Source organism: Littorina saxatilis, linkage group LG15, assembly GCF_037325665.1.
Source record: "Littorina saxatilis isolate snail1 linkage group LG15, US_GU_Lsax_2.0, whole genome shotgun sequence".
Taxonomy (NCBI): Eukaryota; Metazoa; Mollusca; class Gastropoda; order Littorinimorpha; family Littorinidae; genus Littorina; species Littorina saxatilis.
Genome location: NC_090259.1, coordinates 18,580,997 through 18,606,870, shown reverse-complemented (window position 1 = coordinate 18,606,870; position 25,874 = coordinate 18,580,997). Strand labels below are relative to the sequence as shown.

Here is a 25,874-nt window from a genome sequence, read left to right as displayed (position 1 = left end):
CATGTTTTAACAAATATATATTTCTGATACATGTAATAACCATACATAGTCAAATCAAACAAGAACATATATATTTCTGGTACATGCAGGCGCTTAGAACTATATAAGTATTTGAGCCACATAAGTACCCTTACTATTATACATGTAATAACCATGCATAGTGAAATCAAACATGACAGTGAAAAGTTTGTCTGGATATTAAGACTTGGCAGAGCAGTTCTCCCGTTAAAGCAAGTGCTGTAGTGGAGCCCTGTAATTATTTTGTACACCAGAACCAGTGAAGTGACCTAGTTTAAAGCTGAAGAGTATACCGATAAAACTAATTATCAGGCTTTTGAAAGAAAGAGGGATGCATCCTCGATCCACCTTCAACTACCCTGCATACTGTCCCCTGATGTGCGTCTGTGTCTCCCAACCGTGCTCCCCAAATCTCCAAAGGGTGCCCCTATGAAAAGCCAGAGCTGTTCAGCGAGGTATCAGTCTTCTTCTTCTTCAGCGTTCGACGATGGCTGTGTCTAGATTCTTTGGCTAACTTGAGTCACCGTGATGTACAGTGCACAAAAGAATCTTTCACGCGTGAAGAAAATCGCTCACCTTCCACGTGCAAAACGTAGTGATATTGACACGCCAGATTAGCACGGTAGCGTATTGTGCTAAGCAGGAAAGCGCGCTTTTCTGTATTCTTGTTAACTTCGCAATTTCCGGGAAACATCCACTTTCACTTTGAGACTGTTTTGTTTACATTCGACACTACCAAAACCACTTTGCAATACTGAAATAATTTTTTTCTGTGTTCGAAAGCTACAGCTAATCGTTATTATATCCCCTTAGGTACAGTTTTATAACATTATTGGCACATGTAAACAATAGGAATTAATTAATGAACGCTACAAAAAGGGCAGCCTTTAATTGAGCCCAAAGTCAACTTCGCGAAGACTATGCCAAGTCTTTTTACAAAAATCTCAGTGCTAAAGCTTCGCGAAATACACTTCGCGTAGTCGACTTCGCCAAGTTAAGGACAGGCTTTACGATCCGTGCAAGGACAGCATTGACATCCAGATTCTTCTTGACCAAGGGCCATTTTTTTGTTCTAAAGTGGAGGACATTATTCCGGCTCATGCCACATGCACTCCTGCTAATGGTAAAAGCCAATGATAAAAGCTTTAACGACAAGTAGCAGAATTACGTTGACATCTAGATTCTTCTTGACCAAGGACCACTTTTTTTCCTCTAAAATGGAGGTCGTTTTTCCGGCGCACGCCACATGCTAATGGTAAAATCCAATGATAAAAGCTGTAACGACGAGTAGCAGGATAGCGTTGACGTCCAGAATCTTCTTGATGAAGGGCTTTTCGGTGATAGAGGTCATCTTTTTCTGCAAGGCGACCACTTCTTGCGGTGAGAGAGGTTTGCTGTGGGAGGCCAGGCCGCAACAAACCAAAAGGCGAGACTTCCATTTTCCTGCTGTAACACAGAACGTTAGGTTGCAATCCAGCACAAATGTGCTTAAAGCTGAAGTGTATCGATAAAAGTAATTGATTGGCTTTTAAAAGAAAGAGGGGACACAATGCATCTCCGATTCATCTTTGACTTCCCTGGATACTGTCCCCTGTTTTACATGTGCGTCATTTCCAAAACGTCCTAATCCGGTTGAGAAACACAAATGTACATCAGGGGACATTATTCAATGTAGTCAAAGATGTGTCAGCACAAACTGGTGAGCATCGTTAATGACCAGGACCCTATTGTAACACGTGAATCACAAAAAAGTGTTCTCTGCCCTAGCATGTTTTTCGTCGATTTTATAGGACTTTGAAAACCTGTCCCTTATTAGACCTTGATTTTTTGCAAATTTTGAAAGTTTGTCTACATTTTTTTTACCGGTCTTTTTTTCGCTTATTTTGTTGTTAGAAGAGTATACATTAATAGTCCTCTCGGGTCCAACTTGCCATACGGGACAGGAAAGACAACTCACGCTTGGTCTTGTGTGTTTCCCTCTCCTCCTCCCCCTCCTGGTCCGAGAGGTCAGCCATGGCCGGGTCCTTCCTTGTCCACAGTGTGGTGCGTCGTAACTGATCACCCAAGGTCATGCCAGTGGTGGAAAGCGTAGAAGCATACGCACAGAAAGAAACAGATTTTAGTCAGGGCTGGACCTAGTCTATGAGAGGGGGAGGGTTCCCATTTAAAATGAGGCAGTAGTAACAGGTAACAAGGTGCTTGTCACGTTGAGGTGCAGGGGAAAGCCCGGTTGGGGGATACTGGGGGACCCAAGCTCCAAGATGCTGTTAAAATTAAGCATCTTAAGGGGTATTTGGGATCTCTCCTTGAGAAAAAAGGTATCTTTATTGGTGTAACGTCCCAGAACGTCCCCCGGGGGACCATAAGGTTAACTGAAAGGTCACGGGGGACGTTCTGGTTTAACTAACACACTAACACTAACACACTAACACACACGGTCCACACAGTACCCCCACCACACACACACACACACCTTCTCATGTGGCCTTGGCTGCGTGATAACACACACACACACACACACACACACACACACACACACACACACACTAATCCCCCTACCCACACACACACAGTAACACCACCCCTCCCCTCCCCCCCCACACACACACCTTCTCAGGTGGCCGTGGCCTCGTCATAACACTGATGGCGAGGATGAGGATGCAGGACAGCGCGCCCTCCATGGCAGCAACGTAGAGGAAGTGGATCTTGAGGAAGGCATTGCGGGTGTCGGGCTCGCCACACGGTGGGGCGGGGTACACGAAGGCCAGGATCAGGCGAGCGAAACCCAGAGCTTGTCCACCCAGCATCCCGTAGAACGCTGCCTGAAACCAAGCCAAGACCACAGGCACTCGTCACGAGGTGAGCGGGATCAAAGTGGGCGGGGCCTGACGCGCTCTCAAGACTACTACTACATGTACAGTATAACTGTAGAAACTAGGAGATAAGACCTTCCATCAACCTTACCACGTGACATCCAAAACATAAGCCCCGCCCACCTCGTGTCGTGCGCCTGTGGCCAAGCCGACTGCTTACGTCTTTGCAGTGCCTTTGGTAACTTCTACTGAACAAAAACTGTAGTAGCCTAGATTGCTTATGCTTAAAAATCAAGGAACAACAACAACTACAACAACAACAACACAGAAATTAAAACAATCATGGCAGCCACGTTCCAGCAAGTGGATCTTGATCATATCATTTGATTTCTTTTTAATCTTGGTTCGTCCATGTCAAAGATCAAAACTGAGACGGACACACAATGCTTCTTCGTGTTAAAGTGATTTTCCAAAAGTACAACTTTGTGAACCACACTTTTCCATCCATTGTTTAATTGTATGGACAATACATTATCTTATGTCCTATGTTTTAACTCACGGGTTCCGTGGTCCTCTTCCAGAAGATGCCAAAGATGAAGACCATGGCCCACGGCGGACCCACGGCGGACATGAGCATCTGCCAGTACTGCCACAGCTGGTCGCCCTGCGCCGCTTTCATGATGGGGATCCACATGACTGCCAGCCCCACCAGCACCACCACCACCAACCTGCGTGTCACACGTTGAATGATGTCATCAACTACGTCACAGTCAGTACATCTAGCTACGATCCCACTGTGACTGTATGGTGTGTCACTTTATCTATACTACCAGCATCACATCCCCACCAGTACCACTACCACCAGCCTTTGAGTCACACGTTGAATGACGTCATCAACTACGTCACAGTCACAGTCAGTACTTGGCCAACAACCTCAACTTAAACAGTATGTGTCACGTTATCTATACCTGTACAGACACCTCCTCCACCCCCACCACCACTACCACCACCAGCCCAGCAGAACAGTTAATGTTTTGGACCACGTATAGAAACCTTATAAAAAAGAAACAGTCACAACGCCCCCCCCCCCCACATACACACACACACACAAATCAACAAAATATCAACAACAAACAAACACACAAAACAATGGGGATTCAGATAACCGTGTGACGTCAAGTACTGCACGGTCATCGCTACCATCCAACGTCTACATCATGACTAAAGACGTCCAAAATCTTGATGACCCTCCGAAGTTGTCGGGGCCTCAAACTTTGCACAATCCATCGGTTAGATCCTTTATAACGCTATATGTAGCACTACCAGTCACAACGACATCACCAGGCCAAAACCCTGTCAGTTAAAGTTGTTACCAGTAGCAAAATGACGTCATTCAGACATTTCAACAATCGCCACTCTGCCAGTGACCACAGGATGTATGACGTTATCTACATCACCAACAACCTTTAGCTACACCATCATCGAAATAGCAATCATAAAATAATATTACACCATTAGTATGTTGGATCACATAATAGGATGTCATTAAAATCAACACTGACGTCATATAATAGTATAACACCATCAGTAAGTTGGATCGCATAATATGACGTAATCAGCACTGACGTCATTCAGAGCAGCTACAGCCTACCTTCCGACTAAGAGCAGTTCCCACTGCGAGCAGTGAGGCCTCAGCCGTCGCCACAGGTCCATGGTGAAGATGCTGCTGGCGCTGTTGAAGACGGAGGTCAGTGTGCTCATCACTGCCGCGAACAACGCAGCGAGCATCAGTCCGCGTAATCCTGCAACGTCATCAGTCAACACGTCACTCAACAACTGACTAGCATCACACTACTCACTCAGACACTTTATCTCGAAAAATGTTGTTTTGTTCTCCTCACGTCAGCAGAACTACCCGTACACTCAACAACTAGCGTCACACCATGCTCAGTATCTCTTTGTTCCTATTTGGTTTGGTGAAGTTGAGATTTAACGTCATCAGTGGCCAATTATGGACACGTTTTTGTTATAAATACGCTTCAAAAATAAATGTTGGTTGAAGTTACGCCATGCATTCTTTTTTTCCGCCCAAAGTCTAAAGATCCTGCGTACGATCAGACAGCTTCCACTAATTGTCTGGACCAGACCAGGTGGTCATTTTTTTTCTCCAAAGAACAGCGCCACACGCTTCTGAACCAAGAACCTGCACAGGCGATTCATCTGGTGCCCGGCCTCTCCAATAATTATGTCTACGCGGAGAGGGACAACAAAACGTAGGACACATCCTCCAGGACTGCAGGGGTCGTCAACAGCTGAGGGAGAAGATCTAGCCAAGCTCCACCACCCTTGAAGACAAATTGCGCGGGCGTGTGGGGGAATTACAGAAAATAACCATTTTCATCTTGAGAACCGCTAATCTCCGAATGTGACAGGCGAACGAAAAAAAGAAGCCCAACGTTCTGCTGCGACGTGGCTCCTCATTTTTTTATCACGTGCACAATTTGGCGCAGTACAAAACTCACAAGCGTGCTTACCCGGACCGAGAATCCTGAGTACAAGCAAGGGGTATGCGATATTGGAGCAGCCTGTGGGGTTGTCACAGATACACTCACACACAGCCGGGTCGACACACGCCACCTCGTCTGTAACACACAGGTAAACCGAAATGTTGGCATAATGACGCTTTTCAATTAATTACTTCAGCTCTATGCCTCATGTGAGCCCCACAAGGATAAAATATAACTCTTGAATCTTGCAAGCACGCATTCAAAAGAAAAGGCTCGTGTGAATGCGTGCACAAATACACGCATGCACGCAGGTATACTCGCACACATACATACTCACACACATGCGCACAGACACAGACACACAGCAGACTTAATTATACACACACACACATAGACACACACAAACACACACACACATACACACACGCACGCACGCGCACACATCGTCATTTGCATCCCGAGTGGCAACTCTTGGTCAATACACAACTTTTGCAAGAAAAGTCATCTGATTCAAGGAGTAGAAAGACAATAAAAACAAGTCGCGTAAGGCGAAATTACTACATTTAGTCAAGCTGTGGAACTCACAGAATGAAACTGAACGTAGTCCGCCGCTAGTGCAAAAGGCAGTGAAAGTGACGAGCCTGTTTGGCGCGGTAGCGATTGCGCTGTGCTTCATAGCACGCTTTACTGTACCTCTCTTCGTTTTAACTTTCTGAGCGTGTTTTTAATCCAAACATATCATATCTATATGTTTTTGGAATCAGGAACCGACAAGGAATAAGATGAAATAGTTTTTAAAACGATTTCGGAAATTTAATTTTGATCATAATTTTTATATTTTTAATTTTCAGAGCTTGTTTTTAATCCAAATATAACATATGTATATGTTTTTGGAATCAGAAAATGACGCAGAATAAGATGAAATTGTTTTTGGATCGTTTAATAAAAAGATAATTTTAATTACAAGTTTCCGATTTTTAATGACCAAACTCACTCATTAGTTTTTAAGCCACCAAGCTGAAATGCAATACCAAACCCCAGCCTTCGTCGAAGATTGCTTTGCCAAAATTTCAATCAATTTAATGGAAAAATGAGGGTGTGACAGTGCCGCCTCAACTTTTACAAAAAGCCGAATATGACGTCATCAAAGGTATTTATGGAAAAAAAATAAAAAACACGTCCGGGGATATCATTCCCAGGAACTCTCATGTCAAATTTCATAAAGATCGGTCCAGTAGTTTGGTCTGAATCGCTCTACACACACACACAGACAGACAGACACACACACACACACACACACACACACACACACACACACACATACACATACACCACAACCCTCGTCTCGATTCCCCCCTCTACGTTAAAACATTTAGTCAAAACTTGACTAAATGTAAAAAGACGAGAAGAACTAAACGTATACAGACGGGAATAGTAGGAACAAGGTATAAAACAAAGACTGGAAAACAGAGAAAATGAAGAAAGTCAGTAGGAAAAAGACGAGAAGAACTAAACGTAAAGACGGGAATACAACAATACTCCAAGACGTACACACGCCCTGTGTAATACCTGTGAACAGGACACGTGCAGCCAGCCCGGGCACGACGAAGAGAAAGTAGGGCAGTATCTTAAGGTAGCCAGCCACGATAGAGCCAGCCTTGGCGTGTGAAAGGCTCTTGGCTGACAGCGACCGCTGTACCATGATCTGAACACACCAACAGCTTTTTAAGTTAAAGGGATTTACAATTTTCATGTGCTTTTTCTATTATTTTTTGTTGGCATCGTTGTCGTGCATTTGTTCATCTCGATCCCTCACAGTGTTCAAAAGTTAAAATTCCCTTTGAGCTCTGGCTCGATGCTTGTAAACTGACCCACAGATTAGCAGGCAGGCATGCACACACAGAGACAGACAGAAAGACAGATAGACGAATTAATAGAGGCAGAGAAAAAGAGAGAGACAAAATATTAATAGATACTAACTTAGGTACTGTGAGCAGATGAGGCCTAAATCAGTAAAGACACGATGAGCTCTATTAGACATGAGCAGATTCTTGTCCCATGCACATTCCAGCCTGCAGCAAGGGACTACAATGTCATGCACATCATGCAAACCCATCCCGATTTCAACTCTGACCTGATCGGAACACCAGAACCAGATGTCGCTTGGGATGTTGAAGATCAAGGTGCCCACCCACGGGTAGTCAGAGGTCAAGGGGTCACGCAGGAGACTGAAGGAGTCAGAACGAGGCTGACCGCACGTGGTGTTGGCCAGGGTCGAGGTCGAATTGATGAAGGGTACGGCATGCATGTACTTCTCCTGCAGCGCGGCATAGCCCCCGACCTTGTCCAGACCTTGCGATAAACTTTTTTTTATAAACAAGAATGGTAGGTAATTGGAACGTGTATCATTGACAAAACGTTACCTTACATTTAAAAATAATAATGATTGCAAATACCTTCCATTCTTGTTTTCTGATTCTTGCAATACAAGGATGAAATTCACTGCGCCGTTCAATGCTTCTTCGTTTATTGTCTTATGAGCCCGGAAAATGGTTTGATCCGCATGTGACCCTTAAATTTGACGATTGTCAAGCAAGTTTTTTTTTATTTTTTATTTTTTAATTTTTTTTATTAAACTGTTTTATTCAACGTTTGTGCATTATTTACAAAAAACGCATATTGAGTAAACAACAACAAGCATAATGCATAAGCAAGTTTACATCATGTCTAGAAGTAATTAAACCCAAGAAGTGCGTGAAATCTGAAAGCTCCAGCTTAAAAAAAATGTTGTTTTTTAACATGAACTCAACCCTACCTTGACCTGGACATTAATTGACTAATGTCAAGTAGACTTCTATTCGGTCATGTCTGGAGGTCATCACACCCTAGAAGTGTGTTTAGCTCTAACTTACATGTAAATTACAAATGACTGAAAGTATTAGTGAGGATGCAATTGTCACAGAGAGCACGAAGCACAACAATCACCTTTTGATGCAAAGCCAGTCAAACAGGGTTGAGATTTAAGAGCGAAGTTAATAGCTCTCTAAAGACTGCCATGGGTACTGGGGCCCGGGTAGCTCAGGTGGTAGAGCACTGGACTTGTGATCGAAAGGTCGCTGGTTCGGATCCGGGCCGGGACGGACACAGGTCAACTTTATGTGCAGACCCAGAGACGGTATCCATCTCCCACCCCCGTGTCACCACAGTGGCACGTAAAAGACCTCGGTCATTCTGCCATAAGTGCAGATGGCTGATACCACCTAAACACGCATACACTTGTGTATCTCATCTAAAGTCGGGTTAAAACCCGGGAACATGCCCCTAATGGCTTTGCCGTGAGGGCGAAAAATTGAATTTCTCGCCATGGGTACTCTGAGGTTCCCAAGAGCATACCAGGTGACCACAGCAGCCAGACCCCATCACAAACAGAACTCTACAACTGACAGGGATATCTAGCCGGTGACGTAGAAGAAAGGTCGAGCCGCTACTATAAATAGCTCGCGCTCTTCGCCGGCAGACAACTCTGCAGAGCCTGCTGTGAGAGGAGACTACCGTGTCACCCTGTCAAGCAATGATGGTGACTGTGAAAGTAGCACTGTACATGTACTCACTGATGAACATGAGGACGAAGGCCCCGATGACCAGCACCACTGTCTGTAGCGTGTCCGTGAAGATCACTGCAGTCAACCCGCCTGCACAACGATGAGATACGGTAAGATAAGATGAGATGGGATGGGATGGGATAAGATGGGATGGGATGGGATAAGATGGGATGGGATGGGATAAGATGGGATGGGATAAGATGGGATGGGATGGGATGGGATGACTATAGTTATCCGGTTTGTAGCGTGTCTGTAAAGATCACCACGGTCAACCCGCCTGAAAAACGATATGATAAGATAAGATAAGGTATACAAACTGTTTTAAGCCACGGTAAGGTAAGGTAAGGTAAGGTAAGGTAAGGTAAGGTAAGGTAAGACACAGTAAGGTAAGGTAAGGTAAGACACGGTAAGGTAAGGTAAGGTAAGGTAAGACACGGTAAGGTAAGGTAAGGTAAAGTAAGACACGGTAAGCAGGGGCGGATCAGTTCATTTTATGGGGGGGGGTTCCAAAAGTATATTGTGAAGATATGGGTGTGAAGGCGCGAAGCGCCGAGCCGACGGCGCGAAGCGCCTAGCTTGCTAGGGGGGTCCGGGGGCATGCCCCCCCGGAAAATTTTGAAAAAAAGGATGCAAAATGGTGCAAGCTGGTGCATTCTGAGGATGATCATTACCAGTTCCAGGCAGCAGATTTTGTCACTGATTAATACCCACAAAATTGAAACTCAACCCAAAAAAACACACAAAAATATTTTTATTTTTTGGCTGGGGGGGGGGTTTCCGGAAACCCCAGAAACCCCCCCCTCGTCCGCCCCTGGTAAGGTAAGGTAAGGTAAGGTAAGACACGGTAAGGTAAGGTAAGGTAAGACACGGTACGGTAAGGTAAGGTAAGGTAAGGTAAGGTAAGGTAAGATAAGATAAGATAAGATAAGATAAGACGACGAGCATGAAAAGTAACGTTTAAATGTTGCGTTCAATTGTCTCTGGAGCCTTCAACCCGCGCGTTGTGTATAAAAACCACTTTCAAAATGATCAGAAAGTAATTTTCTTCCCTTTTTTGCCTATCAGATCCAGCTTCTACCAGATATGGTGATAAATGGCGGCAATCGTGTGAGTGACGTACCTGTCATGGTGAAGAGGGCTGAGAAGACGAGCACCAGGACTCCAGACACGTACATGTTCCACCCGAACAGGATTTGGACAAACACGGCCCCTGCATACATCTCCACCTGACAAATAGTGCAATGTTGAAATTAAGTGTGTGTGTTTTTGATTGATAGTTGTTGCTTTTTGGGTCCAGCGGACCATATAGGCCAAATCAGGACCCCACAAGTTTAACATTACACATATTTAAATTAAACCAATTTCAATAAGCAAAATAAGTGTGTGTGTGTGTGTGTGTGTGTGTGTGTGTGTGTGTGTGTGTGTGTGTTTGTGTGTGTGTGTGTGTGTTTGCGTGTGTGTGTGTGCGTGCGTTTGTTGATTGTCTTATTGCTTGTATGTTCGACAAACACCAATCGGTCGATCTACTAGTGAAGGTTTTGTGTTGTTTAAAACCATGATGACGACAACAGCACACATAACTGTCATAACTATGAAACAAACTCACCGATATCTTGGTGATGACGTACAGAAGGATAGACAGAACAGACAGGTAGGTCCGCAATCTTTCCCGTCCGTAACGTCGCCGTATGTACTCTGGCATCGTGTACACCTGGATGGAAAAAAAGGTACAATCAAGGTATCGGTTGTCTTTGTAGAGTAACCTGAGACTTTTCTGCACCGATGTGGCATAGGCCTACTTTGTTCTAAATCAACTCTTTTTTATTTTCAATATCAGTGAAGACAAAATATCTGCATGGTTGCAATAATGCTACCAAGTTCACAGTTATCAGTAAAAAAACAAAAAACAGACGGGGGCAGTGGCGTGGTGGTAAGACTGACGTCGGCCTCCAAATCGGGAGGTCGTGAGTTCGAATCCCGGTCGCTGCCGCCTGGTGGGTTAAGAGTAAAGATTTTTCCCATCTCCCAGGTCAACATATGTGCAGACCTGCTCGTGACTTAACCCCCTTCGTGTGTACACGCAAGCACAAGACCAAGTGCGCACAGAAAAGATCCTGTAATCTATGTCAGAGTTCGGTGGGTTATAGAAACACGAAAATACCCAGCATGCTTCCTCCGAAAGCGGCGTATGGCTGCCTAAATGGCGGGGTAAAAACACGAGTGTACGTGGGAGTTTCAGCCCACGAACGCAGAAGAAGAAGAAGTAAAAAAAAAACTGATAAACGTTAGTAACACTATTTAATCGAAAGTAGCAAGTCAAAAAGTGATTTACATGGTTGTTTTATTCCTCGGCAAAAGCAGTGTCAGTCGAACAGGTTTTTTTTCACAGGGCAGGGATGCTATTAAGATTCCTTTATATTCGGAGAATTTGGCGATATGGTCACGAAAAAGAGTCAATATTGGGAAGTTTAAGGTCGTCCTCAAACCCCCGTTAAAGAAAAGAGTCCCATAGTCGTCGGCGATTTGAAATACGTGTCGGTGTTTCACCGACTGCCGATAATAAACAAGAACAAGAACAAGAATTTAATCCGCCATATAGCATACAAGCCATTGGTATTTGTTCTGGTGTTGAAACAATCATATTTACATCCATACACTCCTTGCATCTACTATACAATCATATAATAAAAAATAAAAAAGCCAAAAGGCTAACAACAAGAACAACAACAAGTCCAAGTCATCACCGAAGTACAGATAATTAAAATGATTTAAACGATAGAGTAATAGTAATGATATTCCTGCAGGGCGGGGAAGGAAGCAATGTTGACTCACACCACAGGCCGTGAAGACGGGGATGAAGACCCAGGACAGCATCAGGATGAAGGGAATGGCCTGGACATATAACAAACAACATCTTGTATACCATGTACACGATCTCCAAGTGTAGGCTACTAGCAGGCTTTCGCTGTTCATCGAATCAAGCTATTTTGTTTCATTGTATTTCAACATATGGTAGGCCTACATTAAAACAGATAGACTGCCAATGTTCCAACGAACCAAGAAATGAATGTTTTACATTGACATTCATTAAACGTTACATAAATAACCCTCTCTACTTTCGTTTTCATAGTATATTACGACACATCTTGTAATTGATTTTCGCATCTCCATTCGCCTGTTTAGCAAATGCATATCCTGCTTACCACTGATTTTGTAAAAACCGCCACCTAATCGAAATAGGCGAAATAGAAACTTGTTTTACAGAGGAGTCAATGACTGAATGCATCTGAAACAGAAGGTGAATGTTTACAATACGCACGTGCCACTCGAAGATCATGCCACCGATGCCCGAGGCAGCAGCGGTGCCCGACAGGCCGACGAACAGCGGTGCCCCGATGTTGCTGGCAAAAATGGACGCTCCAATCTGATGTCACGAAAACAAGTCAACGGTAATTATGGACCTTACAGTAAAAGAAAAACAACTTTGAGGGTAATTCTATCGCCATGAAGTAATTTCGTGTAATGTAATTCGGCGCTTTTAACTTTTGCTTCAAATTTAGTGTTGATGACTGTCATTGACTAATTGGATAAAGGTTGATGGTAGATCTATTTTCCAAATTTTTCTTTCATTCTCAGAAAAAGAATAAGCACACTTGTACAGCAAAACAGAATAAACTGGATTCAAAGATAGAAGCTCAGTGTTCCGACCCAAAACTGAATAGACTGGATTCAAAAATAGGAGGTCAGTGTTCCGATCCAGTGAAAGCCAATTGGTCGAGATGGTGAGGTAAAATTAGACGATTTTACTTCTTCTTGGCTTCATATACAGAAACAAACACAATTCATACTGTGAGGTGCATATGGTCGCAAACATTTGTAAACTTGTCAACTGCATATATATATACAAGCGTACCAATCGTCTGCCCAGGCTTCTCCATCCCCCCATCCCAACTCACCCCCCCACCCCCCATCCCCCACCCCGCACCCTGTGTCTTACCGGGAAAAACGTCATGGTCTTGCCGGCCAGAAAGTATCCCCTTGCATCACTGCTTTTCCGCGCCCGTATTGTGGCCTGCAACACACACACAGACACAGACACACACACAGACACACACACACACACACACACACACACACACACACAACACACACACAGACATACACACGCACCCCCCCCCCCCACACACACACACACGCACACACACACACACACACACACACACACACACACACACACACACACACACACACACACATGTGATTGTATTGATCCAATGACAGTTAAAAGTAATATTCAGCGTTCTTTGTAGGTAACTCAGTACCATGGTAGAGACAAGATCTAGATGTGGCATTTTTCAGCACGTGTACGGGAACGTGTTCGGGTAACGTCATCACATCTAGTTTTTACGTCACGTGATTGCCAAGATCTGCAGTCTTGGTGGGAGCAAAACAACGTATGATTTGGAACATTGGAGAAAAAAAGTGAGTCACGGGTGACGCAATATCTACACGTACGCGTACAGGTCTTTGCTACACGTTCGATCATCTAGAACACTATAATCCCAGCACGGCGCTGGTGATGACAAGGACACGTCTGCCGCACGCCACCCAGCTCACTTCCCAGCACGGCCCTTGGTTTAAACAGTATTTTAGTCAGATACACGTTTATAAAGCCATGGAAGTTATAATAAAACAAAGGAGCACGACAAGATAAACTTATAGATGTGCTCTTAGAGACAAAAGAATAAAGTTGCGCACGGTATTGTAATTTAGGTAAGGCCCTTCGTTCGTTGGACACCAAAAAGGAAAATGGGGAAGGGGGAAGAGAAAAATGGGAAAGGGGGGGGGGGGGGGAGAGAAACGAATGGAGGCCACCGCAGACTGAGGTGCGAACAGTCTGACGGGACCTCAAGAGCAGACTACTGCCCCTAAAAACGGCCCTGAGAGTAGTTCTCTAAGCAGACGTACAGAGTGTGAACGGTGGTGTCAGAATGGTACCAGAATGTGGATGTTGGCAGACAGAGCCAGGCGGAGGTTCCTCGCATCACACACAAGACGACTCAGACAGGACTGAATTTAACCCTCGACTTGGCCATTCGGATTACTGTGCAGTCGGTCGACTGCGGTTGTCCGCGGATGACGGTGATTCGCTCATGAAACGCGCGTTTCGGTGGCCCGTCGAGCAACCACGACCGTGACTGTCAGTCTGTTCACTGCGATCCTATGAAACTGGCCCCTGGGGTCAATGCATTCATCAGTCTCAATTACTCAGGCTTCTGCTATTAGCACAACGAGTTGACTTCAACTTGACGGGCGAAGTGGCGCAGTGGTAAGACGTCGGCCTCCTAATCGGGAGGTCGTGAGTTCGAATCCCAGTCGCTGCCGCCTGGTGGGTTAAGAGTGGAGATTTTTCCGATCTCCCAGGTCAACTTATGTGCAGACCTGCTAGTGACTTAACCCCCTTCGTGTGTACACGCAAGCACAAGACCAAGTGCGCACGGAAAAGATCCTGTAATCCATGTCGGAGTTCGGTGGGTTATGGAAACACAAAAATACCCAGCATGCCTACCCAACGAAAGCGGAGTGATAAGAATAAAAATAAGAATACTTTATTATCTCATAGAGAAATTCAGGCGTGGTACATAACAATAATACAAACAGGACATTGTTTTTACATAAGACATATAGCACTATATAACAGGGCAGGTTATAAACACACCTCCCACATACCTCTCTGGCCATTCCTTGCATTGTGCTTACGCATTCAGTCATGAACACATCCATGTCTCACTTACACATCGCACACATGGACATTCTTATACGCTCAACTTACCCATTCACACATGGACATTCGACCACGCTCCACTTACACATTCTTATACGCTCCACTTACACATTCACACATGGGCATTCTTATATGCTCCACTTACACATTCCCACATGGACATTCGACTACGCCCACTTACACATTCCCACAAGGACATCTTTAAAGCACTGCGCTTACATATTCTCGCACACCTACGCGTATAACGGACTATGGCTAAACATCATTGCCAAAAAAATCATAGCATACAATATATCACAGAAAATATACGGACGTACATAAAACCAATACATACATGTACTACTGATTGCACTGGCAGAAGAGGGGCTGAGTCGGGTATGCCGTTTACATGTTGCCAAGGGTGATGGATTTGGGGATGAAGCTGTTTTGCAGCCTGAGTGTCCTAGCTTTGTGCGTGCGAAGTCTACGGCCAGAGGGAAGGAGTTCATAGAGGTGGGCAAGGACATGGGACCTATCTGAAGCTATCCGCCTACTCTTTCTCACCACACGCTTTTCATACAGGGACTCCACACTTGCTTGCTGCCTGCCAATCACCTTGCTACTGACATTCACCATTCGCACTAAGACATTCCTGTTCTTCACACTCAGACCTCCATACCAGGACACAAAGCCAAAAGTGATGACAGACTCGATGAAAGAGCGGTAGAAAGTTTGAAGGATACAGGGGTTCACATTCAACTTCCTAAGTTTCTGAAGGCAGTAGATCACTGACATTTTTTGTGTATGAGAGTGGTGTTTGCATTGAAGGACAGCTGACTATGCTCTCAGAGTATAGTGTGGGGAACCCAAATGGGCAAACAAGCTCACACGTGACCAGAATTTCTGGAACGCTGAAGAAGAAGAAGAAGACTTCAACTTGTCCGCCTTGATCTCCCGCAGATTTTCAAAATGGATAACTCATGATTCTTGTTCATGTTCACACTCACGTCGACTACGCAAAGAACGCATACTTCGCGAAGCTTGACGGATGTAGCTTTAGCAGTGAGTTTTCGATAAAAAGACTTCGCGAAACTTGACGGATGTAGCTTTAGCAGTGAGTTTTCGATAAAAAAGACTTCGCGAAGCTTGACGGATGTAGCTTTAGCAGTGAGTTTTCGATAAAAAGACTTCGCGAAACTTGACGGATGTAGCTTTAGCAGTGAGTTTTCGATAAAAAGACTTCGCGAAGCTTGACGGATGTAGCTTTAGCAGTGAGTTTTCGATAACAAGACTTCGCGAAACTTGACGGATGTAGCTTTAGCAGTGAGTTTTCGATAAAAAGACTTCGCGAAGCTTGACGGATGTAGCTTTAGCAGTGAGTTTTCGATAAAAAGACTTCGCGAAACTTGACGGATGTAGCTTTAGCAGTGAGTTTTCGATAAAAAGACTTCGCGAAGCTTGACGGATGTAGCTTGAGCAGTGAGTTTTCGATAAAAAGACTTCGCGAAGCTTGACGGATGTAGCTTGAGCAGTGAGTTTTCGATAAAAAGACTTCGCGAAGCTTGACGGATGTAGCTTGAGCAGTGAGTTTTCGATAAAAAGACTTCGCGAAGCTTGACGGATGTAGCTTTAGCAGTGAGTTTTCGATAAAAAGACTTCGCGAAGCTTGACGGATGTAGCTTTAGCAGTGAGTTTTCGATAAAAAGACTTCGCGAAGCTTGACGGATGTAGCTTTAGCAGTGAGTTTTCGATAAAAAGACTTCGCGAAGCTTGACGGATGTAGCTTTAGCAGGGAGTTTTCGATAAAAAGACTTCGCGAAACTTGACGGATGTAGCTTTAGCAGTGAGTTTTCGATAAAAAGACTTCGCGAAGCTTGACGGATGTAGCTTTAGCAGTGAGTTTTCGATAAAAAGACTTCGCGAAACTTGACGGATGTAGCTTTAGCAGTGAGTTTTCGATAAAAAGACTTCGCAAAACTTGACGGATGTAGCTTTAGCAGTGAGTTTTCGATAAAAAGACTTCGCAAAACTTGACGGATGTAGCTTTAGCAGTGAGTTTTCGATAAAAAGACTTCGCGAAGTCGACTTCGGACTCAACTGAGGACCGCCTTTCAGCAATTGCAACGTTGGCCACTCACCCACATACCGACGAGGAGGACGACGATGAAGTAGATGACGATGGTGACGACATCTCCCCAGTGCAGTGTGCTGGTAGGCCGTATGTTCTCGCATTGGGCTGCTGACGCCATCCTCTCTTGCCTTGTTGCCAAGACGACGGGTAAAAATGATTGTTTGTATCACAGTTCTTGTCCCTTGGCTTTTGAGAAGCACACAACACGCACGGATGTATGCACAAACAAACAAATGATACATAAAATACATTAATAAATACTCGTAGGGGAAGGGCTCCTAATATGGACCACGTTTTGTCTCATGCTGATAACTAGCTTGTTTTCTTGCGAAGAAGTTTCATTTTGTGTTTGGTAGTCCTTCTCTCTTAGGTTAACCGTTAGGTCTAATTAGAGTGACTTTGATAGACATTCATCAAAAATTAAATACAGAAAAAATCACAAATGGTCCATATTAGGAGCCTGGGCGCCTAATATGGACCAGTGAAGCGGCCTTCTCGAATCACTGTAAAAAGCCCCCTATATTTCAAAATAACATGATACAACTTAGTGTACAAGTCAGACTAATTAAAATATGCTCTAGATTTATCTGTTTCGGGTTGATGAGAGCATTATTTGAAGCACACCAGGAAACTAAAGAAGCTTATCAAAAACAGATCGAGTGAAAATAAGTGAAATTATCAACTTCCACGAAAAGAAGACTTTTTGCAACATTTTTTTTAAATCTCGAGGGCAAGTTGTAGGTTATATCCAGCAAGCTTCTTAATGAATTAATGAAAATAGCCTTTAGCTTTTATTTTCTTCGATTTGTTGAAGGTGGTCCATATTAGGGGACTCGCACATACTTTGAAATTTTGCTATTATTTTTTGTTTGCAGTAGAAACTCGGGGTCAACACTGCTAAAATGTAACAAAATGCGGTCTTAGCTGTCAGATATATATAGCAATGTTTGTGTGATGAAAGCTTTGGCTGTGAACAGAAACGAGTCAGTTTTAGGCGGGAAATTTAGAGTGAACGCTGCCAAAAGTGAAAACAAGTCGCGTAAGGCGAAAATACAATATTTAGTCAAGTAGCTGTCGAACTCACAGAATGAAACTGAACGCAATGCCATTTTTCAGCAAGACCGTATACTCGTAGCATCGTCAGTCCACCGCTCATGGCAAAGGCAGTGAAATTGACAAGAAGAGCGGGGTAGTAGTTGCGCTAAGAAGGATAGCACGCTTTTCTGTACCTCTCTTTGTTTTAACTTTCTGAGCGTGTTTTTAATCCAAACATATCATATCTATATGTTTTTGGAATCAGGAACCGACAAGGAATAAGATGAAAGTGTTTTTAAATTGATTTCGACAATTTAATTTTGATAATAATATTTATATATTTAATTTTCAGAGCTTGTTTTTAATCCGAATATAACATATTTATATGTTTTTGGAATCAGCAAATGATGGAGAATAAGATAAACGTAAATTTGGATCGTTTTATAAATTTTTAATTTTTTTTACAATTTTCAGATTTTTAATGACCAAAGTCATTAATTAATTTTTAAGCCACCTAGCTGAAATGCAATACCGAAGTCCGGGCTTTGTCGAAGATTACTTGACCAAAATTTCAACCAATTTGGTTGAAAAATGAGGGCGTGACAGTGCCGCCTCAACTTTCACGAAAAGCCGGATATGACGTCATCAAAGACATTTATCAAAAAAATGAAAAACACGTTCGGGGATTTCATACCCAGGAACTATCATGTCAAATTTCATAAAGATCGGTCCAGTAGTTTAGTCTGAATCGCTCTACACACACACACAGACACACAGACACACAGACACACGCACATACACCACGACCCTCGTTTCGATTCCCCCTCGATGTTAAAATATTTAGTCAAAACTTGACTAAATATAACAAGTCGCGTAAGGCAAAAATACAATATTTAGTCAAGTAGCTGTCGAACTCACAGAATGAAACTGAACGCAATGCCATTTTACTCGTAGCATCGTCAGGCCACAGCTCATGGCAAAGGCAGTGAAATTGACAAGAAGAGCGGGGTAGTAGTTGCGCTAAGAAGGATAGCACGCTTTTCTGTACCTCTCTTTGTTTTAACTTTCTGAGCGTGTTTTTAATCCAAACATATCATATCTATATGTTTTTGGAATCAGGAACCGACAAGGAATAAGATGAAAGTGTTTTTAAATTGATTTGGACAATTTAATTTTGATAATAATGTTTATATATTTAATTTTCAGAGCTTGTTTTTAATTCAAATATAACATATTTATATGTTTTTGGAATCAGAAAATGATGGAAAATAAGATGAACGTAAATTTGGATCGTTTTATAAATTTTTATTTGTTTTTTACAATTTTCAGATTTTTAATGACCAAAGTCATTAATTAATTTTTAAGCCACCAAGCTGAAATGCAATACCGAAGTCCGGGCTTCGTCGAAGATTACTTGACCAAAATTTCAACCAATTTGGTTGAAAAATGAGGGCGTGACAGTGCCGCCTCAACTTTCACGAAAAGCCGGATATGACGTCATCAAAGACATTTATCAAAAAAATGAAAAAAACGTTCGGGGATTTCATACCCAGGAACTCTCATGTCAAATTTCATAAAGATCGGTCCAGTAGTTTAGTCTGAATCGCTCTACACACACACACAGACACACACACACACGCACACACACAACACGCACGCACATACACCACCACCCTCGTTTCGATTCCCCCTCGATGTTAAAATATTTAGTCAAAACTTGACTAAATATAACAAGTCGCGTAAGGCGAAAATACAATATTTAGTCAAGTAGCTGTCGAACTCACAGAATGAAACTGAACGCAATGCCATTTTACTCGTAGCATCGTCAGGCCACCGCTCATGGCAAAGGCAGTGAAATTGACAAGAAGAGCGGGGTAGTAGTTGCGCTAAGCAGGATAGCACGCTTTTCTGTACCTCTCTTTGTTTTAACTTTCTGAGCGTGTTTTTAATCCAAACATATCATATCTATATGTTTTTGGAATCAGGAACCGACAAGGAATAAGATGAAAGTGTTTTTAAATTGATTTCGACAATTTAATTTTGATAATAATTTTTATATATTTAATTTTCAGAGCTTGTTTTTAATCCGAATATAACATATTTATATGTTTTTGGAATCAGCAAATGATGGAGAATAAGATAAACGTAAATTTGGATCGTTTTATAAATTTGTATTTTTTTTTACAATTTTCCGATTTTTAATGACCAAAGTCATTAATTAATTTTTAAGCCACCAAGCTGAAATGCAATACCGAACCCCGGGCTTCGTCGAAGATTACTTGACCAAAATTTGAACCAATTTGGTTGAAAAATGAGGGCGTGACAGTGCCGCCTCAACTTTCACGAAAAGCCGGATATGACGTCATCAAAGACATTTATCAAAAAAATGAAAAACACGTTCGGGGATTTCATACCCAGGAACTCTCATGTCAAATTTCATAAAGATCGGTCCAGTAGTTTAGTCTGAATCGCTCTACACACACACACAGACACACACACACACACACGCACACACACACACACACACGCACATACACCACGACCCTCGTTTCGATTCCCCCTCGATGTTAAAATATTTAGTCAAAACTTGACTAAATATAAAAAGAGAAAAAGCCTAACGGTTTTGAGATTTGTGTTTCTGCAACTGTTTTGACATGTGCAAGTTATACGGAGAGGGTGAATACAGCGAATAAAACTTTTTTGAGCGCTCTAGCGCCGTTAGTTTGTCAGAACAGGAGGTGGTCCATATCACCATTTCGCCGGTGTAACACGAAATTTTTACTCCACGAAAAATTTACTCCGGAGTAAACATTTCGTACGAAATTCTTACTCCGAGTAATTTTTTCGTACGAGAAAAGAACTCCCCAAGGCACGAAAAAATTACTCCCTCCACGAAATTGTTACTCCCCATTTTTACATTTAGTCAAGTTTTGACTAAATGTTTTAACGTAGAGGGGGGAATCGAGACGAGGGTCGTGGTGTATGTGCGTGTGTCTGTGTGTGTGTGTGTGTGTGTGTAGAGCGATTCAGACTAAACTACTGGACCGATCTTTATGAAATTTGACATGAGAGTTCCTGGGTATGAAATCCCCGAACGTGTTTTTCATTTTTTTGATAAATGTCTTTGATGACGTCATATCCGGCTTTTCGTGAAAGTTGAGGCGGCACTGTCACGCCCTCATTTTTCAACCAAATTGGTTGAAATTTTGGTCAAGTAATCTTCGACGAAGCCCGGACTTCGGTATTGCATTTCAGCTTGGTGGCTTAAAAATTAATTTATGACTTTGGTCATTAAAAATCTGAAAATTGTAAAAAAAAATAAAAAAATTATAAAACGATCCAAATTTACGTTCATCTTATTCTCCATCATTTTCGGATTCCAAAAACATATGAATATGTTATATATGGATTAAAAACAAGCTCTGAAAATTAAATATATAAAAATTATTATCAAAATTAAATTGTCGAAATCAATTTAAAAACACTTTCATCTTATTCCTTGTCGGTTCCTGATTCCAAAAACATATAGATATGATATGTTTGGATTAAAAACACGCTCAGAAAGTTAAAACAAAGAGAGGTACAGAAAAGCGTGCTATCCTTCTAAGCGCAACTACATATTACCCCGGCGCTCTTCTTGTCAATTTCACTGCCTTTGCCATGAGCGGTGGACTGACGATGCTACGAGTATACGGTCTTGCTGAAAAATGGCATTGCGTTCAGTTTCATTCTGTGAGTTCGACAGCTACTTGACTAAATGTTGTATTTTCGCCTTACGGGACTTGTTTTTACTTCCAGTAAAAATCTTGTACGCTAAAATGGGATGCGGGCGAAGGGATTATGCCAATAATGTGATCTCGCGCAAACGAATGTCGCGCTACCATCCCTCCACCCCTTCCACCACCAAGACTAACAGGGGACAAGGGAGTATAAATTTCGTACACCTGGCATGGAAAGTTAAATTGCTCGTGTTAGGGTGAAGTAATTTATTCGTTTTTTATTCGTCAGGGGAGTAACATTTGTGTACGAAATGTTTACACGGAACTCACCTGTCGTGGGGAGTAATTTTTTCGTGTAATGGGGGAGTGCTTTTTTCGTAAAGGGAGTAACATTTTCGTACGAAAGTTTTACTTCGGAGTAAAAATCTCGTGGGAGTAATTTTCTCGTGTTACACCGGTCCATATCAGGAGCCCTTCCCCTATATAAAGGGATAGTTGGACCAAGTATATAAACTCATGAAACGCAAAAACCTATGACTCGACTGCCTTACGACTTCCAAAAATGTCTAGCTTGCGCGTGCGCACGTATGCACGCAGGTACACAGACACAGACACAGACACACACACACACACACACACACACACACTGACACACACACACACATACACACACACACACACACTGACACACACATACACACACACACACACACACTGACACACACACACACACACACACTGACACGCACACACACACACACACTGACACACACACAGGCACACCGCCGCACACACACACACACACATACACACACACACACACTGACACACACACACATGCCCTTTATACGCACACACACACACACTGACACACACACACACACACACACACACACACTGACACACACACACACACACACACACTGACACACACACACACACACACACACACACACACTGACTGACACACACACACACACACACACACACACACTGACACACACACACACACACACACACTGACACACACACACACACACTGACACACACACACACACACACACACACTGACACACACACACACACACTGACACACACACACACACACACTGACACACACACACACACACACACACACACACACACACACACTGACACACACACACACACAGACACACACACACACAGACACACACACACACACACACACACACACACATATACACACACACACACACTGACACACACACACACACACACACACACACTGACACACACATTCAACTTAACAGCTTAAATGCCTGTGCGCAGGAAGCAAGTGTAGGCTACCATCATTTTGCTCGTGTCCCAAAAGACACCTCCCTTCCCGCCGTGTAAATAATCTTGTTCCCCACCACAGAACTGTACAGGTTTTTACCTGGGAAAAAAGCTTCCGTCAACTTGGACACATAAAAAAATTCAACAGCCTGAAGATCCTGAGCAGAGCATTAACTGTTTCTGTATTATTTTGCAGTTTGACAGGGACTGGGTGGCCGAGTGGTAACGCACTTGAGCGAGAGGTTGCGAGTTCGACCCTGGGTCAGGGCGTTAGCAATTTTCCTCCCCCCTTTCCTAACCTAGGTGGTGGGTTCAAGTGCTAGTCTTTCGGATGAGACGAAAAACCGAGGTCCCTTCGTGTAAACTACATTGGGGTGTGCACGTTAAAGATCCCACGATTGACAAAAGGGTCTTTCCTGGCAAAATTGTATAGGCATAGATAAAAATGTCCACCAAAATACCCGTGTGACTTGGAATAATAGGCCGCGAAAAGTAGGATATGCGCCGAAATGGCTGCGATCTGCTGGCCGATGTGAATGCGTGATGTGTTGTGTAAAAAAAATTCCATCTCACACGGCATAAATAAATCCCTGCGCCTTGAATATGTGCGCGATATAAATTGCATAAAAATGAAGAAAAAAAACATATAAATCCCTGCGCTTAAAACTGTACCCACGGAATACGCGCGATATAAGCCTCATATTGATTGATTGATTGATGGGTGAAAAAACGAAATTACTTCAGCAAAAAATCACCAGACTGTACAGGAAACAGGCAAGCTGTAGATTTTAGGTATAAGTCCAAATGGAAGAAAGCTTTTACCCCAGATAAAAAGTCTGGACGGATTTATGGTGATTCACAAGAAAGAAAGCGTGGGAAGGAATTTAAGATACATTTAAATGTTGCCTTGCACTAGGCTCACCTGTGTCTGTCACCTTCAAACGAACAATCTGACTCGCTGAAACACGGACAATAAATCACACACAAGCTGTGCAGCAACACAATTGTGTCTGTGTGTCAGTGCACCACAACTCTGGTCGTATTGTGCACAGTGTTTGCGTTCCTTTTTTTTGCGCAGTCTACACCAACTGTAATCACGCCTTATGGGCTAACAGCAAAATAAAACCTTGTGAACTTTGTCTACTCTACACACTCAGGTAAATGCCGACACTGTGAAGCTAGCAGTGTAAACACGTACACCTATACGTATGTTAATCCGGATATAAGCCTGTCAGGTTTCAACTGTTATCAGTCTGCGCATCACTTTTCCTACTTTGGAGAGACTGTGTTAGTCTAACCTTTCTCCATATTATCACAGAATGCTGATGAGGTAGTATATCATTCAAGGTGTGAGCAAAACGTGCAGTATCTTCTCAGTGACACGATCTCTACGGTTTTGAAGAAGAGACGCTTGAGAAGTTAAAATCGCACCAGACGTCAGCGCGGATAACGCCTGACGTTACCGGCATAAAAAAACACATCGCCGAAGCATGATTTTTAAACGAGTACAATCATAGGCGCCAGCCGTGTAGATTAGACATACACGAGTACGGTCAAACATTAAAGGCACAGTAAGCCTCCCGTAAACCATCACAGAGCTCCCCGAGCGTCTACATACAGTACAAGCATACTTCCATTTGAACGCTCACCAAACGGGAACATCCTGGCTGCTTTCTGTCGAGCGTGAGAAATTTTCAAAGAATTTCTTTTCGTGGACTTGGTCCTCTACAACAATGGCGCCTCGTTTTGGTACTGGACGGCTGTTATGAATATTCAATACCGGAAATCACGCCCGGACAGTAAGCCTCCCGTAAACCATCACAGATACTGTCAGGCTTTTACACACAGTACATACAAACACCCTTCCATTTGAACGCTCACCAAACGGGAACATCCTAGGTGCCCTACGTAAAGAGCGAGCAATTTTTATAGAATTAATTTTGCAGATTGTCTCGAACACTTTTTGGACCCATCCTGAACTCAGGTCAAAAATGAGTTACTTCCCTTCGGGTCTCATTCTATCGATGTAAACTGGCGATAGCCGTGGATCGATGATTATCAGAATATTTTTGGACCGTGGTGCGTTTTTGCGCTAGACCTAACTTTTAAAATCTAAATAATAAATTGACAGCTTGTTACACAAACATTCTTTAATCATAAAAGAATTCTTTTTTCATCAAGACAAGATCAGTACAATTCGAAGTTGTGAAAATTAGAAAAAAGAAAAACCCGGAAGCAGGGTCACGCAAGGGTCGTAGCAGACGACGGTTTATGCATATCGCCGTTCCTCTCAACAGTCAAAAGCCATCGCTAGAGTTCTTGTGAACCACAGCCGTTTGTCGCATTCAAATGACTAACTGACGACTACATTGTGAAAAAGGGAAACTGGATCACACGGGTTCACGATGGCTCAGGGGTAAGATAAACCACGCAAAAATAAATTCTTTGAAAATTGTTCGCTCTTTACGGAGGGCACCTAGGATGTTCTCAATCGGTGAGTGTTTAAATGAAAGGGTGTTTGTACTGTGTGTAAAAGCCTGACCGTATCTGTAATGGTTTACGGGAGGCTTACTGTGCCTTTAAGCTATCTTCAGTGTTTTGTGTGTCTATGGTACGATTTTAGTGTAGATTAGACATACACGAGTATCCTTAGTGTGTCTTGTGTCTGTAAGGTACGATTTTACCACCTGGCGTTTTTATTGTAGCGAAATAGGAACATGATGTCGTTGGAACTCGAGGAGCAAGACGTAACTTTGATTTTAAAAGTGTCATGTTGATTATATATGCTGCATTTGTATGCACATCACGTCCTGGTAGACTCTGACCCGCTTTCTGTGTGCCCTGATCCAGGGGCGGGATGGTAGAGGCTGACTATTAGGGTTTAACGTCCTCTTAGACCAACTGGTCTATATTGGGACAGGTATTGGTAATACGCTGAAGATATGGTGTGATACTTTGATTCGAACAA

The 25,874-nt window shown here is 43.1% G+C and overlaps 1 protein-coding gene across 2 annotated transcripts; it reads right to left on the bottom strand.

Annotated features, from left to right (window-relative positions):
* On the bottom strand, positions 1-24,308 carry LOC138948740 (sodium/glucose cotransporter 4-like). Of its 2 annotated transcripts, none has more exons than XM_070320348.1 (16): positions 23,829-24,308; positions 16,843-17,021; positions 12,938-13,012; positions 12,260-12,364; positions 11,773-11,832; positions 10,547-10,651; positions 10,061-10,166; positions 8,950-9,030; positions 7,473-7,690; positions 6,908-7,043; positions 5,366-5,473; positions 4,483-4,633; positions 3,391-3,559; positions 2,628-2,840; positions 1,976-2,072; positions 1-1,464 (listed from the first exon to the last, which is right to left on the bottom strand). In XM_070320348.1, the coding sequence occupies exons 2-16, from the start codon at positions 16,951-16,953 to the stop codon at positions 1,268-1,270; spliced, it is 1,932 nt and encodes a 643-aa protein (XP_070176449.1). In that variant the 5' UTR covers positions 16,954-17,021; positions 23,829-24,308; the 3' UTR covers positions 1-1,267. The 2 variants fall into 2 exon arrangements, with proteins under 2 accessions (XP_070176449.1, XP_070176450.1); XM_070320349.1 differs by having other exon boundaries at positions 16,843-16,963.
* Between the last annotated feature and the right edge of the window lie 1,566 nt (positions 24,309-25,874).